Below are 26,380 nucleotides of genomic sequence, written 5' to 3' on the forward strand. Positions count from 1 at the left end.
AGTGAAGCACTGTGGATCACCTCAATCAGGATGGGTTTTAATTCTAATACTGGAATCCTTTATAAGGAGAGTGAAACTCAGAGAGAGAGAAAGCCACAGGAAGGAAGAAACTGAGATGAATGAGAACACAGAGGTCTGGAGAGGCCACCATGTACATTGCCATGTGATAAGCTAAGGACCAAGAATTGCCAGCAGCCAGCCCCAGAATGCCAGTTTTCTGGGAGAAAGCATTGCCTTGATGCTATGATTTGGAATTTCTTTTGGCCTTAAAACCATAAGCTAATAAATTCCCATTGCTTAACCTGACCCATTTCATGGTATTTGCTTGAAAAGCCTAGGAAGCTAAAACATAAACTCATATTTTATTCTGGATATAAATGGACCTAGTCAAAAAATTATATTTCCAAGTTTCCTTCTAGCTAGGCATGTCTATATGCAATAATTCCACCTAGTGAGACATAAATGAAAGTCTACTGGGAGAGTTTTGGGCAAATTTTGCTTTCTTGCTATAAAGGTACATCTCCTTCTCCTCCTTGTTTCTTCCTCTCTTTTTTATATTATTCCAACCTGGGGAAAAAACTGTGATGGCAGGAGGACCAACAGCCATCTTAGACAACCAGGAAAAGCAAATAGCCTCATAGAAACCTCAGCTGTGACAGCCTCAAAACACTGAACCATTCATCTCTTCATTTTACTGTGATGAAGAGGAAAAACTCCATTTGTTTAAGACACAGTTTGGTGGTGTTTTCTGTTATTTACAGCATAACACACTACCTAACTGATACACCAGACTATTCGGTAACTCAGGTGGCCAGGACTTGAGTGGTGGCAGTTAAAATAAAGTAGGCCAATGGGGGATATATTTTTGACCATAGAAACAAAGGGACTTACTGAAGGCCTTGATGTGGGCGTTGGTGGTAGGGGATTACTTACAGGATTTTGGCCTGAGAATGTATTAAAGTGGTTAGGAAAAACCAGAAGAGGAACAGGTTTGAAAATTAACAGTAAGAATTCCATTTTTGACATTTTAAATTTTAGGGGCTAAAGGAGTATCTACTGTGGCACTCTCTGCTCCCGTGGTTTCTATAAGATGGGATTTCCCCCCAAAGCTCCTGGTCCTGCATCTCCCCTCCCTCCCTTCTTTCTCAGGGGAGCAAGTCTCCCCATCCTGGGAGCCAGCCTGCTGCAGAGAACATGCATCCTGGTCTGCAGTTTCCTGTGATGACTGCACAGGGGCAGGACCCACGGCCAGGGGGCTCTGGTTTTCACTGCTGCGTCAGCATAAGGCAGCCCATCCTGGCTGCACCTCTAAACCTCATTCGGCTTTTACTGGTAGTAAAAAGCTGATATTTTGACTCCCACATGCTACCGCTCTTAATCTCTCTCTTGGTGGTTTCGAACCTGGACCCGCTCAAACCCGTGGAGTGTCAGAAAGGCATGTTGTGTTCTCCCAGCCACATCATAAGGGCCTCGTTTTAATAGGTAGCTCTTGCAATAGATATTGCCGAAGAAAACTAAACCCACCCTATTCTAACCCGTGGCTACTGTCTACCTTTACTATTAGAGCCAGGGTAGAGTCTTCTGCCAGTGGCACTCTAAACTACACGTGATGAGAAGGCATTTAAAAGCATGCAACTGTTTTTCTTTTGCAGGAACTGTGTTATTAGAATCGTGCTGTCTTGCCCTCTCTCCACCTACCAATCCACCTCTACCCACTAAACCATTCTTTAAAAGGTAGTGTCAATATTAGTTTTCTTTATCCCATCCCTAGTAACCCTAACTTTAGAATTTTCAGACATGCACAGTTGGATAAAAGACTGGTCCTCAAAACTGGAAAATCTAGGCAAGGTGGTCTGTTTTTCTGTTTTTGAAAATCAACTGCTCTGGCTTTCTGGTTCCTGTACCATTTCCATAGAGATGGGCATCTTGAATAGCTCTCACACTGGATATTTGGTCACTTATCAGAGTTTATGTCTGGAAATTTCTCAAATGACACCCTAAACTACTGCAAAAACTGTCTTTTGACCACAAAGCCAGACAACACATTTCTTTTTTTTTTTTTTTACATTTAAGATCCTGGTTTTCTATGCCTCTCTTTCATGCCATCTTAGCAGATACATTCTCTCGGGCATTCTACATGGATGAAAAGCAGTGACAGGCATTTTGACACATTGCATCCTTGGAAATACCACTTATTCTCAGAACGAATATGTAAATCGCATATGTCACCATTCTGCCTAGGACGCTGCACCTGGCAGGGAGTGGAGCAGGTCATTGTCACAGTGTCATTCAGGGGGTTTTACAAAACCAGAGGGCACTGGCAACTTTGATGAATTATACTGTTGTGATGTGAGCTGCAGACACAGATATAGCGTCCATAAAAAATATACATATGCCCTTTTTTTTTGAATAGAGCCCTGGGTAATTACCCTGACTATTCTTCTATGAGAAAGACCCATTTACACCCCTTCATCATTTAAGATCTGGACAAGAAAAATCACTGGCATGAAGTAGTTAAGGCAATTTGCCTTTCCAAATGAGGAAAGAACAGAGTATAGTAATGCAGAAAAATCTCTCCTCCCCATTTTCCACATTTGTAGCCAAAGCTCACCTCAAATAAAGGATCCTAAGGGGGAAGAGTTTTTTTTTCTGATGGCACCTTCCTCCTAAATGGAGCTCAAGGACAGTGGGATCAGGCCCTGCTGCCCACTGCCAGCACTGGGAGGATGTGCGTGTTTGGGTGGACTGGCAGGGGTGCTACAGCCTGCGGGGGCTCCAGCGGGCACAGGTCCACCCAGCTGCCCTGCCCCAGCGGCCAGGCATGGTGTTCTGAGGAAAAGCTACAGAAACGTTGCTCACCTGGGAGAAGCAAGCTCTCGGGGCAGGGTCCTTGTTCCTCCAAGTTTGCCACAGAACATGAAATAGGTTATGAGGTTTGCCATTCAGTATGGAGTAAAATGGGAAATCATCGAACTACTTACCCCCAAAATTGAATAAAATAAAACAAAGTACAATGAATAGAAAAGAAAAGGCCAAAATCACAACAGAAGAGATGGCCCCCGAAATTTTACTTACATTGAGTGAGGATCCCGGTTAAGGCGTTTTTGAAGCTCTCCTTGGCCTCCTCCATCTCCTGCTCGTGGGTGGCCTTCTCGTTCATCAGCCGGCGGACGTGGCTGTTGGCCGACTGGACCATGGAGTAGAACTGGTTGGCAGAACGCCGGTTTACTTCCCCTCGCTCAATCCAGGAGAGGAGCACCGTGATGGCATCTGAAAACTTGCTATCGTCTGGAAATGTAAAACCACAAGGCACAAATCACGCCGAGGCAAGAAGAGGGACTTGACTCTGGTTTCCTTTCGAGAGGCCGAGTGTGGTCCGCACTAAGGGATACATTTTCCGAACTTGACAAAGGAGTATGCCTGAGACTGACTATCCCATCTCTGAATGTCTTCCCTCTCATCCAACTCCATGGTATCCTGGGACCATCCAAGAAACAAAGGGTGACTCACCCTCTCATCTACCAACTTGCTACCAACAGCCTCCTCTTTCCCCTAAACCCTGATGTTGCTTCCTCAAGATTGGCTAGAAAAATTTATTAACCTATTTGGCTCCCACTTCATTTCTCCATTCATTTATCAGAAACGTTATACAGTGATACCATTTGTTTTTCTGACTTACAGAATCAGCTCAGTTGGCATCAAAGTGAGGACAACAGATTAAATTGCTTTCAAGCTGGTTGTAATGCAAGATATTGTTCCCAAGGCAGAGAGTAGGAGTAAGTCAATGCTTGTTCTATGGCAGTTCAAAACTAATTTCATTTTAGGTTTAATGTAACATATTTGATTAGGCTGAAAAACAGGATATTTCTTTGTTTTCAACAAAAGAGGGCATGCTTCCTGGGGTGGTCAGTGTTTGCTTTGGAGGCTATTAGAAAACCCATTTGAACCACATATGAGGTTTGTTTGGGGGTGGGAGCAGTGTGGGCTGGGGTGTGGAACAGGGAGCCGTCTGTAAAAAAGTAAGAAAGTTTATTTCAAAGAAAACAAATAGACTTGCCCATCTGGGAATGGCTACTGGAACAGACTTGGGTTACATACCCTGGAAGTGGAGAGAAAGCAAGTTCGGGGGTGATTAAGTTAATTAGAATTGGAAGTTGCACATTGGTTATTACAACGTTCATTGATCCTATTGCCAAAGGCTTGCTGCATATTTTCCAATATCTCCCATATTGAGGGGAGAAGCCTTTCAATTATTTTTTCTACCCCTAGAAAAAAAAGGATTTTAAAAAAATCCTACATTTTCTTCAAGTAAAATAGGTAGACTCTGAATTCCAAAAGTCTGGAGCAACATTCGACGGGAAGATGCAGATTCTTACTCATTCGACAAACATTGTGTGCCTACCAGGTGCCAGGTACTGTCCCTCCAATGAAGGTACAAAAGAGACGTCCTTATGCATTTTTTTAACATGTGTGTGCATTTACATATATTCACCCTAGATGGATAGACAGAGCATGATTCATGTTTGGTGAAGGAATTTTATTTTATTTTACTCACCGGATGTCTTCTCATCAACCACTGTTATTACTGTTTTACACATTATACACAACCTTCCATGTGTAGAGTGCTCTGTAAATTTTGTAAAGTGCTGTATGACTATTCTTAGTGCCCTTTCTCCCAAAGGCCTCCCTCCAGAACAGGGTGTAGCACCCTTGGTGCCTGCTGCTTGCCCGGGAGCTGTGTGCATCGAGGGAAGGCAGCCCCTTGCCTAACTGAAAGCCACGTGGGGCGTGGGCTGCCTTTCCCGGGACAGAAGCAGCTGCGACCCACGCTGCAGCAGTGACAGCCTGGGCTTGGGGATCCAAGCTGCTTTCTGTGCAAACGTGTCCTCTCCACCCTCACACTTTACCCAGAGCAGCCAGCCAGCCAGCTCAGGGTTGCCCACAGGGCACCCTGCAAACCAGACACTCAAGCTTCCTTAAAAATCCCAACCTACAGGCACAGAACACACACGAGCTCAGCATCACCGCTGGCTCAGACGATTTTGTTAACTCCAGAATTTCAGTCTGAGTTCAGCCCTCAGTGAACTCCAGCCGTAGTGGTTTCTTATCTCGTTTCATGGACCGGAGCGGCTTGTGTAAGATAAAATCCATCATACAACTTAACATTACGTTCAGCCATGGAGAAGCTCATAATTTAGCATTATGTTTGTGAGAGGCCCACTGCGACCGTTAGAGCCGGAATAAATTTTGCCTCCCTCACAAGCACTGCCTCTCTCCTTGCCAATATGTGTTAGGAGAATGGACCTCTGAACAGACAGCAGAAATAAACTTAATGCTTATAAAAAATCTTTTTTTTCCTCTTAAAAAAATAACAGTGAAAAAAAGGGAACACTGACTTCCTGTACCATGTTTCCCCTTTGCCATGACTTTCATCTCTACATAACACAGAGAAAGAAAAATCTCAACATTCGTGTTATTGAGCTTACAAGGAGAGAGAAAAGCATTGTCCGTCTTTCCTTACCTTTGCAACCTGATAGTTTTTTCTTCTCTCGATTGTGGTCACTCAGTTCATAAATACACTAACTTACTGTCAGGAAGAACGGACTTAAATTTGAAAAATACGTGTTTGTTCAAATGATCTGAAAATCAAATTTTCTTGTTCTTCACATCTGGACTTAGAGTATAAGTTCATGGGCAGATTATGGCTAACTGATAGTTTTCAGGAGGAGGAAACCTCATTCCTGAAGATTAAACAACTGAAAACATACTATTTCAAAAGTAATTCAGGCAAGAGATTTTCCTAACATTTTAACACATTTGAGTAGGCAGAATTCCATTAGCTTAAAAGATGCATATGGTTTCGAAAACTCCCAATTTCATCTTCATTTCTGAACTTTCTGAAATTGGCAGGCCCATGCATGATTGATGCACCGACATTCAAATTAAATTAGAAAAACATTAGTTAAGGCATGATTAGTAACTCTAGTCAATATATGCTGCCTGTAAGAAGTGACTTCAATTTATATTAATTAGGACTAAGCAAGTAACTCTCTCTGGGTGGCTATGTGAGCGCACTGGGAGTGGTCATTCTCAATACCCAACTCTGTATATTCAATTTCGTATTCAGTGGAAAGATCGCTGAGAAAACCAGAAAGCCCTATCAACTAATTTAAACAGGATTTAGATTGCAGCCGCATTAAAGCTATTCATGTGGAAAGAAATGAATGCTGCTCATAAGAATCACATCAAAGAACCACTTAGACAAATTCCAAATACTTCCCATGAACATGTTTGGGCGTTAACTCTGAACTCGGGTACCATTTAGAAACTTGAATGGTTGCAGATGTGCTTTTTCCATATTAAAGACGGGAGTGAAGATGCACCATACGCTCAGTGAAAATTGTCCAGTGTTTTCTAAACAGGGTCCTTGCAAAGTCTGGCCTGGGTTACTCCAGTTCTTGGTGAGCCAGTCTCCCTGCCTGGTTTGCATTCTCCCCTTCGATCCCTCCTCCATTCCTTTGTCATCCTCCTTTGTCTGGCACCACAGCCACACCAACCTGCTCTTCATATGCCCTCTTCCTGGGCACCCTCACACCTCTAGGCCACCCAGCTGTTTTTCTTCCTTCAACATCCAGGGGAAGTGTCCTTTCCTAAAGGAAGCTTTTCTGCAACCCTAGGCTAAATTACGTGTCCCTTTTGCTGGGTGCTTCTGATAGTCTCCACATCTACTGCTACTAAAGCATTGATCACGCTGTAAAGTAATTGTTGGTTTATGGATTTGTCTCCAGTTGCTGAAGAACCCAACGTGAAAATAAAATTTCTCAAACACATTTCAGCCTGCTGCTCGCTCTTTCAGTTTTTCCCTTGTAGTTTATCTATATTTTATTACACTCTATTTCTAATAGATGGGCAGGGATCCATGCTAGATGGCGACAAACTCTAAGGTTAAAAGTTGGGAAACAACATGGTTGATAATGAACATTTTAATTTCAGGGTGAACAGTATTTCCACCAATCCATGGTCTTCCGGAGATAGATGTTCTCACGGCACCTAAGTGGGCGGGTCCTTTTATTCTTTAGGCCTCTGAGGTTACTATCATTGGGGAAGGAAGTTCAGAGTGATGAAAAGTCATCACACAAAAGCAGAGACTTCTGCAACAAGACTCTATCCACCTTGCCAAATAACTCAAACAATATTTTTGAAAGCACTTTCCATTCCGGAAAGGTGATACCATTTACTTAGGTTTGTGAGGAATAAATAATACTGTAATGATTCTCTATCACCCCTCAATGTCACCACATAAATTCATGGTCTTCTCATTTTGTTTCTGGTTACATCAGACTTTGTCAACCTCCCTCCCTCTCTCGCTCTTGCATGTTTATTCAACACCTGGAACATAGTAGGCATTCTGAAAAAACTGCATATGTAATAAACCTTTACTGCTCAAAGTCCACAAGCAAGAGCATCATTTGAAGTCTTTTTAAAACTGCAGGCTCAGCCTCACCCAGACCTCCTGACTTTGAATGTGCATTTTAATTCTAGGTAATTTATGTACACATTAGGGTTTGAGAAACACTGGGATAAATGACTCCAGGAAAGCCAGGTAAACGGGTTGGGGGCAAATCTAAGTGGAGTTCACAAAAGCCTGAAATGGAAAGCAGCAGCTGAGATAGTGGAGAACATCTAAAGGATTTTGATGTGATTCTTAGGAGTCCCTGTTCCCAACTTCCCGAACCCTAAAGAAAAAAGAGCTGCTTAAATGTCTCAGGAAAAAAAAAAAAAAGTTGACGACCTGAAAAAGTGCATGGAGATTGCTGCAGACCCTTTTAATGGTTAGTGGTCACTGATTAGTGGAGACCCCCTCCCCAACCATCCCTGGGAATTTTCGGATTCTTTAGGGGTGTGTACCTTTGCTTGTTTTTGACCAGGCTATTTTTACAAATTTGTGGGGACAGAACGTAAATTAAGAAAGACTGATAATGGTGCATATAATTCCTTGCCCTTACAATGCAAATGAATTTTATCCAGTAGGGAATATAAATCTCTATAAGGCAAGTTCTCCTCTGAACCAGTTTTAATGTCATACTGGTTCCCTCACTGATTCCTGAGTTAAATAAAGTCTGTGGCACACGTTCATACATTCCTAAGACAGTCGTGATCTCACCAACATAGTTTTCTTTAACAGCAACTGGACCACAAGCCCCTCAAAGGCAGGGTCTCCTCAAGGACCCCAGAGTGGGACACACAGCCTAGGGCTCAGCAGGGGGTTCTTGAGGAGCTGTAACCAAATTGACAGCTAGATAATGATGAGCAAAAGGAACCACATGGGTAAGTCTGTTTCTTGCCCCCTTTGGGTGCAGAAGGAGATGCAGCCCTGAATTTCAGGATAAAAGGTGGGATAAAAGCCAGCCAACAGCACTGAATATGGAGAAATTAGGTGAGCTGGGCCCTTATTTACAGCTGGTCTCTAAAGAAACAATAGGTGGGGAAACTCCATGTTTGAACCAAATGTCCCTAGAATAAGAAAAATGAAGAAAGACACTTCACACACTTTTCTTTCCAAAGAAATGGGGACACGGACACACATGCACACATGTGCACATGCAATTAAGTTCCTGTAAATATGAGAAAATTAAGGCTTCACAATGAAAATGTGCTGGTTATTCCTGCCTTGCGGTTAAGCAAACTGTTTCTAGACAAAATGACCTCTCCCACCTCCATATAGGACCTCCAATAGGGCCTGAGGAGCTGATCCTCAAACAAGCTTACTGTGCTTCACGTTTCCGTCGCCCCGAGAAGGAAGCCTGGCTTTAGCTAATGGAACCTCCACTTGGTTCTTAGCACTATTGATTTTTACGTCCCTGGGAACATAAATATTGACAACCCTGTCAGCAAAAGGCCGGCGCCCCTTCATCTACCCTCCTCCTTCTGGCGGGTGGACACTGGGCCATTCTGTATGCAAATCAGAGCCTAATCTTCTGGAAATTAAGAGCACCGGTCCTAGGAGGACTGAATTCTCGAGAACATGACGGGAAATCCTAAGGGTCCTGCTCGAAAAGCACTGTCAGAATTTCACCTGATGCAGAGAGAAACTCTTCATTTCATCAGACAATGAAAGAGGATGTGAAGCTTTCCAAAGGCAGAGAGAGAGAGTACACAAAACTTTTAAAAGCTCTTGCCAAGAGAAATCTCCAGTGATTTACGATATAATCCTTCCTCGCTGTCTAATCAATCTTTGTCCTTCCACAGTCCAAACAGAGGGTTCCTCCAGGGGTGGACGGTCTGTATAGACACACAGAAATTCATTATCTCATCTGCCTGGCGCCACTGTTTCCAATAAAGTGTAATTATGCCGCTATCGAGTGCCTTCTCTCTTCCTCAAAGCTGCGCTATAAACTTTGGGTCCACCAGCAGTTACTTCCCAGTCAGTATCCATTAAGCTGAATCGTCTCAGAACGATGTCTATTTAACCAGCAGGGAGTCTGCTAATTTTCCTTTTCAGAATTTGTATTAACATATCAGACTTCGGGTGACTCTAGGCCTCAGATACCACACAATTTGGAAACTCAGTGTTTCCTCTGGTTTCAGAGGCTAAGCGGCTGCTGGGTGGGGTTGCCTGGTTCCTGGAGATCCCCGTCTCACCCCACCACTGCCCAGCTATACTGGGTGCCTGTTTGTGATATCACCTTATACTTCCCATTATTATAACATCAATATGATATATTAGTTATAGATCAGTTATAACACTGGGAAGGACTTTGTAATGGCCTCTATCACTCGAGATACATAAACTCTATGAGGCAGGGTCTTGTATGCTGTTTTCTTACTCTTGAGTGGCTAGCATAAGGTAGAGCTCACTCAATACATGCTGAGTGATTGAAATAATGGCTGGCTGAACCTCACTACCCTAAACCCATGGTCAGGCTCATTGCCCATGGATCCTAATAGCTAAGGAAGATAGAAAAGGAATTTACTGAGCACCTACTATGTGCACCGTCTTCACATAGAGAAAGACGGGGAGGGCTTTGAGGATCATAAAAATGACTTGGCATATACAGATTTTGCTGGATAAAGCCGACCTTCAAAAAAAAAAAGGCCAAGAATAAACAAGAACGATATAAAATGATATAAAAACGTCTGTCAGAAACCCAAGATAGCAAAGTTTCTCAGGGGAAGAAAAAAAAAATCAAATCCAATTAGGCATTTTCAGATTGCATTTCCATTTCCTTTGTGACACAGGCTTCTGTACCTTAGCTCTTGACTACATTTTATATCCCCACATCAATGAAATCATCTTCAGGCAACAGTTTCCTTGGCTCCTCCTGTCTGGCTTTGCACTACTTTGAGGAGCATGGAGTCGATTTCCTCTCGGAGGCAGCCAATTTCCTAAGCAATTAAATGCTGTTTATATTCCAAACTCTGTGCTGGGGTTGAAATTGTCAAGCTTGATATTACCTGACTCTTCCCTGAGATGTATCTCCAGCTAGTTCATTCTACTGTAACTGCCATCTATTAAAATTTCCAATCTGTTCTCTCCTCAAGGGATCGCATCATACTTGGCAAAGGTGCAGCTTCTGAATCCTGCAAATTATACTCATCTATATAAATATAAATTTTTGAAATGGCAAGGCTTGCGAATTGCTTTACCAAATTGACATCCCAATCTGCTATCCTCTAAAAGGAGAGGTAAATGCTGTGCATCTCTTATACACATAGACATTTCAGTGCTGGTTTCTTAAAAATAACATAATGTAGATGCCAGACTCTTGTGAGATTCCTGCATGAGGTCACAGAACCAATGCGCTAGATTTTGTCACTCCCAGATTGAGGCAAGACTGAATACCGCTGGGTCTGTGCAGATCATAAGCTGAGTCCACCCATCACACTGTGTGACAATAAAGAAAAAAATAATTTGTTCCAATTAGCATTCCTGCTTGAGAACTTTGCTCTTTTTCATCCAAGGCACTCTTTATGGTTTCTCAGCTGAATGGAAAGTTAAGAAAATGTCTGTATTTATATTATTATCATTTTTTTTTCTTAAAGGGACAGCTGCGCCTATAAGTATTTACATCTATAAGACACCCCTTCTCAAGCAGCATATCCTGCCTCAGGAGCACCAGCAGCAAGCAGTCTCTGGTGCAATGGGGCCATTTCAGTTGCCAACTGTGGCGGTTGAGGAGGGGGTTCCCAAGACCGGACAGGGGGTGGGGCAGGAAGTGCAGCCTTTTTTTTTTTTATTTTAAAGACCTAGAATATCAATTTCTTATCTTTCAAAAATAGGTTTTGGGCAGCTTTTCACAAATTTCCTTTACTAAAATCATCCACTCCACTTCACACATTGCCAGCAGTATGCTAGGTATACCCTAAAACACTCAAAAGATTAATCACATCTTTCCCCTCATCAGGAATCTTTAATGATTTCTGCCAAGCTAATGGAATACATCCCAAATCCAGCAGCAACCTTCGGGGCTCCACCTCCTGCCCCCCAGACTACCTTTTCAGCTTCACCCGGCTCTGTAAACTTCCAAACAGTTCTCGTGTCCCTTGGAGCAGAGGACTTACCCTTCTCTGCCTGTGCCAAGTCCCTCCCTGCTTCCTTGTCTTATTCCTTTATTCCTTTATTCTAGCCTCTGCTTAGAATGTTTTCATGCCCCTTCTTCTCCTGGAAAAAAATCCGGTTTATCCTGCAAAGTTCAAAACCTGCCTCCTCTATGAAGATTCTCACCAACCTTACTCTCGATCACCCCTGAGTTTCGAAGGCATGTTGCTCCTAACTTGGTTGGCAAACCTGCCATTCGGCTTTGGACTCCAGTTAATTGTTTAGTTTTAGACACCAGCATGTGGCCAGCAACAGTGATGGGCTTTACCTGTGTTCTCTCAAGTAATCATCATCCCAGAGCCCGATGAACCATGTACAGTCTAACCATCATTTGCCTGAAAAATGTGCAGATATGGATCAGGCCAGGCAACTTTTGTCAATAAGAGAATGGAAATCAGATCTCTCTCTAACTTCATGATCAGGGTCCTCCCCATTCATCACTGTCCTTTACTGGGGGCAGGCACCAAACCCCACATACGTCTTTATCTCCCATGGCATCAAGCACAGACGAGGGGCTCAGCAAACACTGGAGGGAATGAAATACACTCTCTTCTACCGCTGGTTATCCTATAGGTGTTAGAAGTGGCCTGGCAATTCAGTCTCTGGGGACAGAAACCCCAGCTGGTGTTTCTTTCCCATCCTCCATGGACCTAGTACAGAGTCTGAAACGTGTTAAGTAAAGCTTTGTTTGATGGTTGTGCAAACTCTTTACAGAGCTCCAAGACGTTTGTCTGGCTCATCAAACACTGGGCTAGAAGATAATAACCTACTTTGGGGTTAGTGCCACTGCCCCTCTGCCCCTCACCAATGAGTTATGTCCACAGGTACATGCAGAACACAGGTGAGTCTAGGAAGGGGCGGTGCTTGCCCCAGGCAGGATGGCAAGTGCCGAGCTCCGCTGCTCTCTCCTGCTTCCAGGTGAGCCTTGCTCATATGCTATCGGCTGAAGAAGGGATGAGGGAAACCCGCAGGCCCTCCGCATTTGGGGATCACCACGTCTCTACTTTAGCAGGGAATGGCTCGCGCTAGGGAAACAGAGCCGGCCCGCGTTGCCACGTACCTTTCAGCTTTTCGGCCAGCAAAGCGGCTTCGTGCTCCGAGTAGTGCATTATGGCCGGCGGGGAGGGGGGCCGGAGCCGGTCCTCCTCCAGCTTGCGCCGGTGCCGCTCCTCCCGGGCGCGCATCCTCTGCTTGCACTCCCACTCATAGAAGTCATCTCTGGCCTGGGCAAAATCCACGTGCAGGCGGCCTGAATCCTTTTTGTCCGTGCTAGACCCTAAGCGCATCCGGTAACCTGAAACCGAGGGAAAGGCTCGTCACCCCCCAACAGATTCTGAACACACAGTTGGCCCAGGCCCTTCAGTGTGTTGGGTGAGCTCTCACTTATTTCTTTGCCCTCATGACAGAAATCCTTCCTGTAGGAGGTGGGAAGCAGGTATCCTTTTCCTTAGCAATCCTGAAGCACCGCTAAGGTAAGCCTATAGCAGATTTGGAGATAGAACACACCTTAGAGAGGGTCACCTACCCCTCTTTCAAACCACCACTGACAACAGAGAACAATCTCAAGAACTGGAGCTCTAACCATGATTCCTTCTTCCCTCTGGCTTCCAGGAAGCTCAGAAACAAATCTGGCATGCAGCATTTCCCCTCCCACCTTTTTTATGGCCTTGATTTTATATTTTTGATTTACTGTAGCTCTTTTCATATAAGCTCTCTCAACTTCTATTTTATAAAAAGTAGGAATAAACAAAGTCTATTTATGATATTTAAAGAGCTCCACCAAGTAAATTCTACAATACCTCGCTCCCGGGATGAAGCTTCAGTCCCCTGCTCGATTCTTTTTCAGCAGCTGCAAGGGCCATAATCACAAAAGCAGTTTTGCACTGCTGTTTTATTTCCACTTCCCCTCTGCAGGCACAGAGGAGGGTATTTTACCTTCCATTGAGAGGTCTCACTGCTAACTCCCTTGCGGCACATCATCTGGCATGCAGCACCACACACGCGGTACGCACAATCTTTTGAAAATCACAGGAGCCCCATGCAAGAGCCAGAGCCAGACCGAAAAAAAAAGGGCCTGGAACTCTTTGGGGGATTTATCATGAGCCACCCAACTTCTAAAGATTATCAGCAGAAACTTGATCTCAGAGATCAACACAAACAGAACTGAAACCAGCCAGGCAGCCTAACTTCAAATGCAGAAGAGTTGGCTTTGAGGTTGCTCTTCGGTGTGGGGTAACTCGGATTTTGCAAACGTAAGTTCAGGTCCCAGCAGAGGCAGAGCTGTCAGGGCCTGCCAGCAGAGACAGCAAAACGAGCACTGTGCTGTGCAGGGGCTTTGCAAATGAGGCACAACTGCAAAATTCTAGGCTGCCCCTTACGGATGTTCAAGGTGTCATGGCAGATTTCAAGGGATTATCATAGTATTTGGGGTTGAAACTCATCTGAAAATCCCCCCAGAGAGGCTGATTTCTCCCCAGCAGAGCACTTCACACCTTTGAAAAGTTACAAATGAGGCACCCATCTCACATTTGATTCTTGCTATGCCCCTGAAACCTTCTTGCTTCTAGGTTTCCCCTGCCTGAGCTAAAAATGGGAAGACACAGCAGTACCTGTCAAAAACACATGCATCCAATCAGAGATGAGCAGAACTAATGCTACAGCAAAATGTATCTCGGCTGTGGGCCATGTAAACATCCCAAATTATATATATGTAATGGCCAGGCAGGCAGGATGGCAGACACTTGTCAGCTGTCCTGACACGCCAAGCAACTTCCCCCAGCTCACATACAGAGGGTCACTTTTGAAACATCCTGGTTCCAAAAGCAACCCTCTCTTAAACCAAAACATCCTCATTAGGGCCTTAAAAAGAGACCCTGATGAGGCCGTGTCTAAAATCAGCTTGGCTTCCAGCAAAAGCCCTCCTAAAATTAGACAGGCCTTCCAGCTGGACCTGGGCTGGCAGGAGCTCACATGCAGAAGGGCAGCCTTGCACCCTGCCTGCCTCCCTAATGGATGGGCCTTTTGGATCTGCACTGGGGGCTCGCAGGGTGGCCGAGGCAGGGCTGGCGGCCACCACACTGTGCCCAGGCAGGGAGGCCTGGGGTCAGGCACTGGCTGTCCACGACTCCTGCTGCAAAGAGGGTGGAGCACACTGAAAGAAACATGACCTGGGTTGGGGCTGGGAGAAGCAGAGATAGCATCAAGACAGAAATAAATGAATACCTTTCTTATGCCTAAATCTGAGTCTGTTCCTCTTTGGCAATGTGTAATGGGGTTTTCTGATTGGACCTAAACATAGTGGTATGTCAGTGCTGAAAAGGACTTCTGATCTATACTAACACTCTTAGTTAATTAGGTGGGGCAAAGTAACAGCTTTTTTGGCAGATCCCTTGATTAGAATGCAGGTCTCCAGTGTGGGGTTCCTGAGAAACAGAATCAGGGTTTCTTTATTATTGGCAGGAGATCCGGGTTAAAAACCACCACTTCCTGAACAGTTCCAATGTTGCAGGTGCCTGCCAAGCACCGAATATGCATTATTTCACTTATTCCTCTCAACAATCCTATGTGGTAGTACTGTAACCAGCTCCATTTTGCAGATGCAAAAACAGAGGCTCCGAGGGAGGTTAATATCTTGCCGATGCACCCAAATTGTTGAGCTGTGCCCCTCAGCAGGATGCTTGATGTCTGATAGAGGCTACATACAGCTCAGGAACAGACAAAAGGTAACACGTGGCTGCTTGCATGCTGCAAAATGTTTTCATTCTGTGTTTCGTTTCCTCTCCCTTTTCCTTCTCCATTTTGGAATGCGTACAGATTTTTTTTTTTTTTTTTCACTTCTAAGATTTTATTGGCGTAAGAGTTTTTAAGTTCTCCAGATTATTATCTAGCTCAGGAAAATCTCCATGGTGCTGGCATAACCTCAAGGCTTCTGGGATTTGCAAAAGAATTTCATGGCAATAGGGGCTGGCTGCAGAGATTAAGTGAAACCTGGCAGTGATGTTCAGGTGTGCTGCTTTGTATTTTCCTGTTGTTTTCCCACCTCCCCCCATTAGCTTTGCTTCAGAAATAGGCAGTGGTGAGCAGAGAGTGACAGATTGAAAAATGCACACGGAGGGAGCGAGTGACTGGCAAGGAGTCAAATCAAAAAACACGTCCTTCTAAAGCCACGTAACAGTGCCAGCCTGCTAATTCTTAGATTTGGCAAAGGCCTTGTTGGTAGACTCCCTGCATTTGCTCCAACTCACAGAGAGAGGAAGGTGGCATTAGGTATAATTTCAACATCTGAAAAAAATCCCCTGTAACAATTGACACCAAGGAAGTAAGAATCATGGGCAATGACATCAGACCTCACCTTAGGCCCCATGGACTGTTTCCTGCAAGGAACTGATCTGATGCCTAGAAAGTGAAACCACTTCTGAAAAACTGAAATTATTCTGAGAGAGTACTTTACTCCCCCAGAGGATTACATCCAATAATAATAATGGTCCTCGGTACTCATAATATTGCTTTTCATCTAATAAGCACTTGAGAACATTAATTAGAAATTAGATGGAATTCCTAAAGACCCGATGGAGGGAAATGGTTCCTGCAGCGAGGTAAGTTCACAGACTTAACACAGAACTTCTGGCGGCCAAGAAAAAGGCAGGGTTCTTCCTTTTCCACCCCCTAACTGTGAGAACTTCATTGTGCAATAAGGCAGAAGGGAATAAGCTCATATTAGCATCACAAGATATAACAAAATGCCTAAAAAAAAAAAAAAAAAAACACTTATGCACAATGCAAAGTACCAGAAAGGTAAATGGCTTTATCAACCATGAATTCCTCTGCAAAGCGAATGTGACAAAAATTCTTCTTGCTTTTCCGAATTGCCGTGATATCACCGCACTGCTCAAAGACTTCTTGAATAATCTCCTCAGTCGCATTTTCTGGTAATCCTCCGACAAACACAGTCTTACACCCAGGAGGTCGTTCTCTTGTGGAAGGAGGTGGAAGATCTAGAAATCACAACAAAACAGAGGGATTTTTGTCTTTTATGTACTTGCTCTCTCTTTCTGGTTCAGCTGGCAAAAGCAAAGCTTGCAGAGGAACTTTTTCCAGAGTAAGCAGTGATAAATTTCTGTACCAACTTCACATTTATCTTCAGCTGTCTTGTTTTTAAGTTCCTCTCCCCTCCTCCCAACCTTTACTTTCTGTGTTCATTTCTACACGGAGTGGCTATGCTTACTCGTGAACCAAAGATAAAGCAAATGTTTGCATAATTTCATTTCTCCTTCGTGATACAGAAGCCCAGCAAATGGAGAGGAAAACTTCGAAAAGTATAAGACACGATGAAATGACAACATGATGAAAAACCTCGGCTCGTTATCTGCTTTGTCCTGTTGCTAGATAATGGAGCGGCAAGGCAGAACACAGGAAGCATAACCTAATAAGAAGCACAGTACTTAACTGGGCTGTGAAACACCCGGCTTGGAAAAAAACACTTTTTTATCATTCACATTTAAATGAGCAAACTATTAAATTTGGGGGCGGCTGTATAAAAAAGATAAAATGTACACGGTCACAACATTTTACCTAGTTTATATGTAGATTACTGAAGCAATTTCCTGAAAAGTCCACTTAAATCAGGCAACACTGATTAATATGAATAATAAAAAATTAAGTTATTTAAGCCCATAAACTTAGTATCTGAAGTTAATTTAAAAAAAAAAAAAAAACAACAACATTTCTGACCTATTTACCTCCTCAAAAATTTCCTTCACTCAGATGCAACTTGGTCCAGACACTCTGAGATGCAGGCTCTCTCCGAAATTGCTAACTGCTAAATTAATTCCATTTTCCATCTAGCAAAAGACATTTTGGAGTTTTTCTCTCACATTTGTAAAGATGGATGAATGTGCTCACGTATTTCACACTGTGTTTGGCAGCAAATGCTAGACTTTGATGTGGGCGCTCACGGTGGATGTGCATCCCCCAATCTCATGTACTGGCTGCACTGTGTCAACTCAGTCCCTGCATGGACACATGGACACGTCCTTCTGTATTTGTTCTAATTGAGGGACACAGGCCTCTCTAGGAAGGATGCCCACTCTGTATAACTAGGTGGTAGAATTTGAGAGTCACATCTGAACACGAATGTGATGCTACTTAAAAAAATTTTTTTTAAATGAAGAGCAAATATTTCTCACAGGTGTCACTTACTTGGATTTTGAGGGAAGAGGGTACAGCTTTTGCAGTGGATTATTTCTTTGACGACGGCCACTTCTGTTGGGGGTGGGGGTGGGACGAGCCCCAGTCCCGGTATCATCGGGTTAATGGGGGTGATTCCAGTCATCATGTTGAGGCTGGGGTCAAAGCCTGGGACACAGATTGAGTCTGGAAAATACAGAAGAGAACAGCTTGGCTGGAGGATCTCGAATCAATTTCCATTGTTGTTTTCACTGTTCTCCTGCAAAGATTATTAGACTTTATGCTTTCTACTTTTCCAGAACTTCTCTTGGCAGAAGACGTAGCATTACTAAAAGTCATTCCAGGAGGGTAAAGGGAAAATAGAAGAATGTGTCTATAACTCCACATAAGGGAAATTATATTACTTAAAATATTAATATGGCAGAACAGAACACAGCATATGAAAGTGTAAAACCATGCACCATGAAGTGTTGCTATTATTGTGAATGCAATTTTCTGTTTCTTAACATCAGTGTACTGTTTACACTGCCTTATGACCAAGAATGTGGGAAGAAGATCATTTAACATGGAAGTGCCCTGTGAATCTCACTGGCAAGCTGGTTTTAGCAAAAGAGCTTTCATACCCAACTGACCTAGATTTAAGAGCATTCAAATTTTATGTGCCTATGTGATGCTTTCAGATCCCACCCAGCCCGTTTCCCTCAGGAAGAGAAAAAACAGTGAGTGAGTCTAATGGCTTTGGTTGGGTTAGGTAAGAGCGGGCATAAAACTGGCTATATATGTATTTCTGAATTGTCGGAAAATCACACTTTCTTCCTATAATTCAGTCAACGCACAATTGAGCTACCCTTCTGAAACCTTCATCCCCTATATAAAAGCAGAACTCAAAAATGGCAGGGAGCAAAAAAGCATAGCTTTTCCAGTATAAATGCTGATATTTATTAATTTATTTATTTTTAGTGTGATAATGAAGCAAGTGATTTCAAAGGTGATATCCAGAGATTTATTTTTCCTGTAAGTGAGACCTTTCTAAGAGCAGGGACTGTTGAAATACTGCACTGAGTTCCTAAGACTTTGCAGAGGCAATAATGTTCCCACGAAGACAACCGACAGCAGAGAGCCAGCAACCCTGCCCTACTCCTCTCTTTTCATACTCGCTGGTCTTTTCCTCCCTCCTCATCGTGGCTCTTGAGGCTCTTTCCAGTTCTTCCTCCACTCCTGCAGCCTCCACCTCCTCTCCTTTTTTCATTCCTGTCTACCTCTGTGCCTTAGCCCGGTGCGTGGCCTCGCTCACTGCTTACCTGTGGGAAAGGTAGCTCAGCCCAGAGGCAGGAGCAGCGAGAGAGAACTACATCCTTGGCTTATGAGGAAACGTCAGAGGATGCAGAAGGTCCTGCAAAAAGCTTCCCTTTCTGGGAGGAGCTTTATAGCACTCCTCCAGCTACCTTGGCCATCTTGACTTTTCTAGGTTGAACAGAATAAGCAGGGCTGATCTGTAACCTCCCCAGGACTGCTGTCCCATTTATTAGAAAATCCATTAAATTTGATAGCATGTCAGATTTTTACTGCCTTTAGGAAAATGAGGCTTTTTTTACCCCCCCAAAAATATAAAATAAAATAAATGCAAATGCCAAGTAAGCATTATTTTACAGAGTTGTCACCTCAACAATCTAGGCACTTCTAAATTACGGTTCTCCATTTCTTCATCTCTAATTAGGGATCATTTGACTGGAATATTTCTTGGAGCACTAGCTTTCCAGGAGTCCTAGATTTGGGACTGATATAGCCCAAAGCAAAGTGACATACAGAAGACTAGAAGTCTGGAAGTGACAGAGACCAGACTCAAACACAGGTTAATTTATTTAATCTTCATAAAGTTTCATAAGTCTTATTCCCATTTAAAGAGACAGGAGCTTAAAGCAGTTAGGTTAAAATTTTCAGGTCACACAGTGTGATTGTGAAAACCTTGTGGCTCACACTCTCTATCCAATGTATGGATGGATGAGTAGAAAAATGTGGACAAAACTAAATGAAAAATAGGGTGGGATGGGAGGGGAGTGATTTGGGTGTTCTTTTTACTTTTATTTTTTATTCTTATTTTTATTCTCTCTGGTATAAGGAAAATGTTCAAAAATAGATTGGGGTGATGAATGCACAACTATATGATGGTACCGTGAACAGCTGATTGTATACCATGGCTGACTGGGTGAAATGTGACTATATCTCAATAAAACTGAATTAAAAAAATTTCCAGGTCATAGTGCCAACAAACGGCAGGGGCAGAAGCAGAACCTGGGTCTCTGGCTCCGTATGTAGACATGTCTCTTTGACTCTTCCAAAGTTTTCACCTAGAATGATTCAACTTGATTATTCACCTTATACATGTCACTACTGGTGACTTCATATACTGCAACTTCTAAAAATTAAAAAAAAAAAAAAAAAAAAAAAAAAAAATCAAGATTGGTGCTACTGAGCCAGATGCCAATTCTCATAGAGAAGTTCCAGAGCAGAATGGTTTCAACACTGGCTCCCAAGGTCAATATATTAGAAACAGAAGTATTGGCAGTGGGAATATTGGCATGCTTATGCTTTTATTTAATCTCATTCTGTACATAGAATTCATCTGTTTCTTTTCTGGCCTGGCCTTCACTTACTGTTTGCCAACCCAGGATGATTTAAGGCTGAAATAGCCCAGAACTGAAAACCCTGCAATGAGAGCCCTGAGAATTATAACCAGCAGATGTTTCCCACAAATGAGACGAGAAGCCCAGTGCCTTGGATTCCCATTTAGTTGTAAGGGACTTTTGTTTTCTTTCAGAAGGCCAAATAAATACATCTCCAGAAATGGGGACAAAACACACCACTCTTCAGCAAAATATCTTAATATACAGTAAAAGTTACTTTGCTTCTTTTGAGACATCAGTATGAGAAGACTATGGGGTTTAATGAAATTTGCATGGTGAGTACAGTAGCTTGAAAAGAGCTTAGAAGGGAATTAACACTTAAATTATATTGGACTTCAAAGGATCTGAGATTCAGTATTTGAGAGGAGGAAGTGGGAAAGGATTAGGCCTTTTAAAAATATAAGAACCCATTACATTTTAACAATATATGAACAGAAGGAAATTGTTTTCTCAGCCAGTATAGGAACCTGTTATGTGCCAACTCATTAACGCAAATGCACAAACTTTGGAAGTCTGAAAAAGACATATGCACAAGACAAAGGTGAGCAGAGAACGTCAACTCTATCTTGCTTAGAAGAGCTGCCCCTGTGAACTTTGGAGATAATGAGTTAGAATTTCGCTGAGGGAAATGAGGAAGAAAGCCTAAATCACAGCAAGAAAGAATCTGATTAAGTATACAGTAAAATTTTCTTTTAGAAACTGTACTTATACGAGGGAAAGTGTAATTTATTTCAAATACTGTAGCCGCATCAAACTCCTCCCTGTATCGCCAGCTCCCAGCACAGTGGCTGACAGGGCCATGGCTCAGAAAATGTTTCTTTTGCTTGCCTTTTCCTAAATGGACAGGACAAAAACGAAAGCAAAAATCCTGTTTACTGACTCATAATGCAGTGTTTCATAAATTAGATGAGGATTTTTTTTTCTTGAGGGGTAGGTGGGATTTTGTGGCTAGGATTTTAGAGGCATGGCAGTGGAGTTCATTCGTTCGTTCGTTCATTCATTCATTCATTCATCTATTCAACATTTACTGGGCATATAGATTGCTGGGATCTGGAGTTACAGAGATAACTGTAATTAGTCCCCAACCTGGGAAAACCACAGGGTCTGAGGACAGCATAAAGGACAGGCACCAATCTCAGCAGAAGAGCTGAGAAATGCAAGCTGAAGGCTCAAAGGACAAAAAGAGCAGTCCAGGAAGAGGCCCCAGGAGAGAGCCCTGGGAATCCCAAATAATTTTCCCTGGCTACAGCATGGTAGGCATGCGATAATGTGGCCACGGATGTCCTGAGGGGCCATGGGAGTCAGATCCAGATCAGAAGGGATCTTGGCAATCAAGGTGGTGAAGTTTGGCTTTGTCCTGATTGGAACGGGGCACTGAAGGTCAGGCGCGTGCCCCGCCAGGCCAGAGGTGGCTGTGGAGCCCGTGCTGCTCACATGATCCTTCTTTTCTCTCTGTCTGCTGCCCTTCTCAGTCGGTCAGTACCTCAGTCGAGAGTCTCATATTTAAGGCGAGAACTCTGTCCTGTTGGAAAGAAAGACAACAGGGGCCTATTTCCAGTCCAGGCTGGACGTAACTAGGTCCGCAGTGGACATGGATGCTGTGCTGGGACTGAGAGGATGGAGATAAGTGGTCAGTGCCAGGAACAAGTCCAGCCCAGAAGGCTAAATGTGGCATTCCAAGGAAATGATGGGAATCAGGTCAAATGGTAGCGCTGCAAGTCTAGCACTAGCCCCAGGGTGTGCTGACAAAACTGCTGAGCCCAGAGATTGTCAGTAGGCTGGCGGTACTGGGGTCTCTGCCCAAAGCTCACAGGGCCCTCCCCACCCCGGGCCAGGGCTCAGATTCTGGTCTCCAGGGGGACCCCACTAGACCAGGTATCCTGGTTTGCTACTGCTGCCATTATGCAAAACACCAGAAATGGACTGGCTTTTATAAAGAGGATTTATTAGGTTACAAATTTACAGTTCTAAGGCCGTAAAAGTGTCTGAACTAAGGCATCAACAAGAGGATACCTTCAATGAAGAATGGCTGATGGCATCTGGAACACTTCTGTCAGCTGGAAAGGCATGTGGCTGGTGTCTGCCAGTCCTTTGCTCCTGGGTTGTGGTTCAAAAATGGCTTTCTCCAAATTGTTTCTGGGCTTGTCTTCACTCCTGTCTCTCAGTTCAAATTGTTTCTGGGCTTCTGTCTTCACTCCTGTCTCTCAGTTCCTCTGCATCCCTGCCTCTTTCTCCCAGGGCATTTATCTCTAAGTGTCTGGGGGTCCTCTCACCTTCTCCAGGGAAAACTCTGGGCTTAGCATCTCCAAACGTCTTTCTGATTGCATCTCCAAGCATCTCCAAGTGTCTCCAAGCGTCAACGTCTGTGTCAGCTCTTGAGCCCTCTTAAGGACTCCAGTGGGGACCCACACCTCCAGGAAAATAATTCAATCAAAGGTCTCACTCACAGTTGGGTGAGTCACGTCTGCATGGAAACAATCAAAATGTTCCACCCAACAAGACTGGGTTAAAAGATCATGGCTCTTCTGGGGTCCACAACACTTTTGAACTGGCCTACCAAGGCTTCAGCAACAAGATAAGGTCAAGATAAATACTTGGAGTCAGGCAGGTTGCCCACACCAGGACCCAGGCTGGAGAAGCAAGACAGGGGTCTAGACAGCAGAACTGAAGCAGATTCCCAGTCAGCAGACCTGGGCTCAGGTCAGAACCCGACAGCAGCCAGCCTGGCTGGATGCTGGATCCCAGACAGCAGGCCTCTAGGGCCCCAGTCCTCGGCCTGAGGCCAATGGGACCATAAGACCAGGGAGAGGCTGTGGGGTGGGGGCTGGATCTCAAGACTTCTGCAGGGTAGAGGGACGGGCAGCAGGGGCTCTGATAAACATGCCCCAGCAACTCTCCTTTGTCTAGAAGACCCATTGACTTAAAATATGATCTTTTTGCAATCTACAGAGAAGCCGCATGATAAATGAGGACAATCTGTTCACTGGCAGTTTAGGATGGAGACAATCCCAGTTTCTTAGACCAGGGTCCAGCTGCAATTGACAAGCCCTGCTCTTTTATAATGCCAGCTAAGTTCGTGAACTATTACAGTCCTGCTTTTTTCATTCCATGTTCTCCTCCTTGTCAAAAATTCTTAAAAATCCTTTTGTGAGTGACAAAGGAGAAGTAGTTTTTAAAAAGGCAGGTAGCCTTAAAGCCGATTGGCCTCTCAACGTCTCTGGGTTTCAATATGTTTGAAGGGTGAAAACAAATACCAGATCTGCCCACACAAAATGGGTGTATCAAGTAAGACAATCTGTGTGAAAGTGGAATATCGAAGTATTAAGAGCCCAAGTCTGCAACCAAATATACCTGAGGTCAGGTCCTGGGTTTCCCACACACTGGCTGTGTGAGTTCAGGGAACTTAATCTTTCTAAGCCTCTTTTTACCATATCTGTAAAATGGGGATATGAATATCTGCTTTTGAATGTTCTCATGAGGATTAAATGGGATCCAAAAATGTTTAGCATGGTGTCCAGTACATGGTAAGGACCCAATAAATGTTAACAATTATATACCGCATTAATAAATACATATTTATATGTATAATCCATATAATGCAACATTATATAAAGGATCATGAAGATGGCGATGGAGTGCTTCATTTGACAAAACATGTTATCTACCAAGGGTCAGATATTTCTTTAAGTACTATGCAAGCAAAGACATTATAAGACATGAGTCCCTGCTTCATGGGGACAACTATCCAGTGGCAGAAACAGCGAAACAGAAAATGTCAAATACAGTTAGATAACTGTGGTGAGACATTAAATATGGAGTACTTTCCAAACAGAAAAGGGGGAAGGGGTAGTGTCAGAGAAGGTATCCTAAGGGGTTGACATCTGACCTGAGTCTTAAAAAGCATGACGTCTATACATGCAATGGACTCGTTAAAAAGGTATCTCCTAAATATATTTACTTGAGATCATAAACACAAAGATATTTCTAAGTGTTCTCTTAGAAGAAATGTTCAAAACCAATCCCTTGGAGGCAGAATTGCTCTTAGGTTTTCTCTTCATAAAAACAAATAAACAAACAAGAATCACTGAAGATTGCTACAGATTTGTTCAGAACAAATCAACCACATAGTAGATAGATAAGTTAACATAATAGTGTACTTTCTAAGATAAGTGAATGCCTACAAGGAGAATCTTCAAGAAAATAAACTTGAAAATGCTTTTGTGATCTTTCCAGAGAGATCCAAAGGCAGAGAGATGTGTTTTCCATTTAAACCCAAGATGTATATCCAGTTGAGCTCCTGGAGCCCCGCTGTGCAAATTTCATAAACAAAGACCTCATTCCATCCTCATCCAGTCTCCTTTGATTGGGGATGTAATGCTAGCAGAATGGAGGAATGCAGCTGTCAACAGCTATTTGAGGCACGGTTGGCTTGGGTGAGGAGATTTTGTCTGTGTTTGAAAATATGACATGACACAAAATGAAGAGAATTTCAAAACTTCTGACCAAAGCAGAGAACTGATGGCTAAAAGCAGTCTGTCAGATCTTTCCAGAAACCTATGCACAGAGAATGCCCTTGAAAACCAAATGTGTTTTGAATGAACAGGAGGTAAAAGTCTATCAAAGGTTTTGTGAAATTCACTCACAGGGGGGTCAGGTGATGTGAATTCTACACCAGAGCAGTTTCTGTAAGAGGCCTGAACTGTGTCACACTCAAAGTAAGCTGTTAGACGGCTCCTGAACTTACTGGAACACTCTTCAGGCACCACGGGCCTCACAGCTGAGGCATAAAAATCATGCTGGCTCATGGCCATCAGGCTTGGAGGGGTTTGCTTTGACCAGAATGCAGAGGACACCGGACATTACCAAAGATCATAAAATTTCAAAGCTGGAAGACAATTGGGCTTACCAAGTCCTACCCTCCTGGTTTATAGATGGGAAAATTGAGGCCCAGGGAGATTAAGTGATTTGACCGAAATTACATAACTAGTTAAGAATGGAGCTGGAATTAGAATCAAGAGTCTTGCTGCTTCATTACTGTGCATTTGAATTCTCCAGGATCTCTCCACCCTGCCTTCATGGGAGATACCTCTAGAGACAGAGCAATCACTGCTTCCTGGGGGTATAAGCCCAAGGGTCCTCCACAAAGACATGCCCAGGTCCTAACCTTCAGTCCTGTGTGTGTGAACCCATTTGTAAACAGGAGCTTTGAAGATGTGATTAGTTAAGGTGAGGCCAAGTTGAGTGAGGGTGGGCCTTAACCCTATATGGCTGAGTCCTTATATGTAGAAGAAATTTGGATGCGCACATAGAAACCTAAGGAGAAGCCAAAGGAGGAGAGAAAGAGCACCATGTGATGGAGTCAGAGATGCATTTACCCGCCAAGGATTGCTGGCAAGCCATCACACGACTCCGGGAGAAAGCACGGCCTGATGATACCACGACGTTGGACTTCCAGCCCCACAAGCTGTGAGATGCTAAATTACTATTGTTTAAGCCAAGCAGTGTGTGGTGTCTGTCACAGCAGCCAGGAAATTAAGAAACCTCCCAAGACAGACCAGTTTGTCCCATTTTCTAACAGTTTTGACAATAAGTAATTTATTCCACTTATATTGACTCAGGATCCGAAATTCTGTAGTTAAATCCATGGTCTTTACTCTGTACTCCTGGGTGACTAAGAGCTCTAATTTTCTTCCCACCGTTACTGGTCAAAGTCATGAAGATAACTTACAGGTATGCCCGAGCAGACTCAGGGCTTCGCTTTCTTTAGTTCTTCCACATATGACCGACGGTCCTTCTCTAAAGATCCGTCTTTCCTGAGGTCCTCTTTAAAAGGTTATCTCCAGAACTAGGCCAAGGAGAAGCTGACCAACGGATAAGCGGCCATCTCCGCCTTTCTTAATTCCAAACTCTG

At 43.6% G+C, this 26,380-nt stretch overlaps 1 protein-coding gene across 3 annotated transcripts in view; it reads right to left on the minus strand.

Annotated features, from left to right (window-relative positions):
* ENOX1 (ecto-NOX disulfide-thiol exchanger 1) overlaps nucleotides 1–26,380 on the minus strand; it is a 314,387-nt gene that overhangs the window by 137,600 nt on the left and 150,407 nt on the right. For all 3 annotated transcript variants that reach the window (XM_037799840.1, XM_037799841.1, XM_037799842.1), the window contains 4 exons: nucleotides 17,798–17,971; nucleotides 16,387–16,593; nucleotides 12,660–12,893; nucleotides 3,076–3,288 (listed from right to left, as the gene is read on the minus strand). In XM_037799840.1, coding sequence (XP_037655768.1) covers nucleotides 3,076–3,288; nucleotides 12,660–12,893; nucleotides 16,387–16,593; nucleotides 17,798–17,971 — 828 coding nt within the window. The remainder of the gene's footprint in view (nucleotides 1–3,075; nucleotides 3,289–12,659; nucleotides 12,894–16,386; nucleotides 16,594–17,797; nucleotides 17,972–26,380) is intronic.

Source organism: Choloepus didactylus, chromosome 12 (assembly GCF_015220235.1).
Source record: "Choloepus didactylus isolate mChoDid1 chromosome 12, mChoDid1.pri, whole genome shotgun sequence".
NCBI lineage: Eukaryota > Metazoa > Chordata > Mammalia > Pilosa > Megalonychidae > Choloepus > Choloepus didactylus.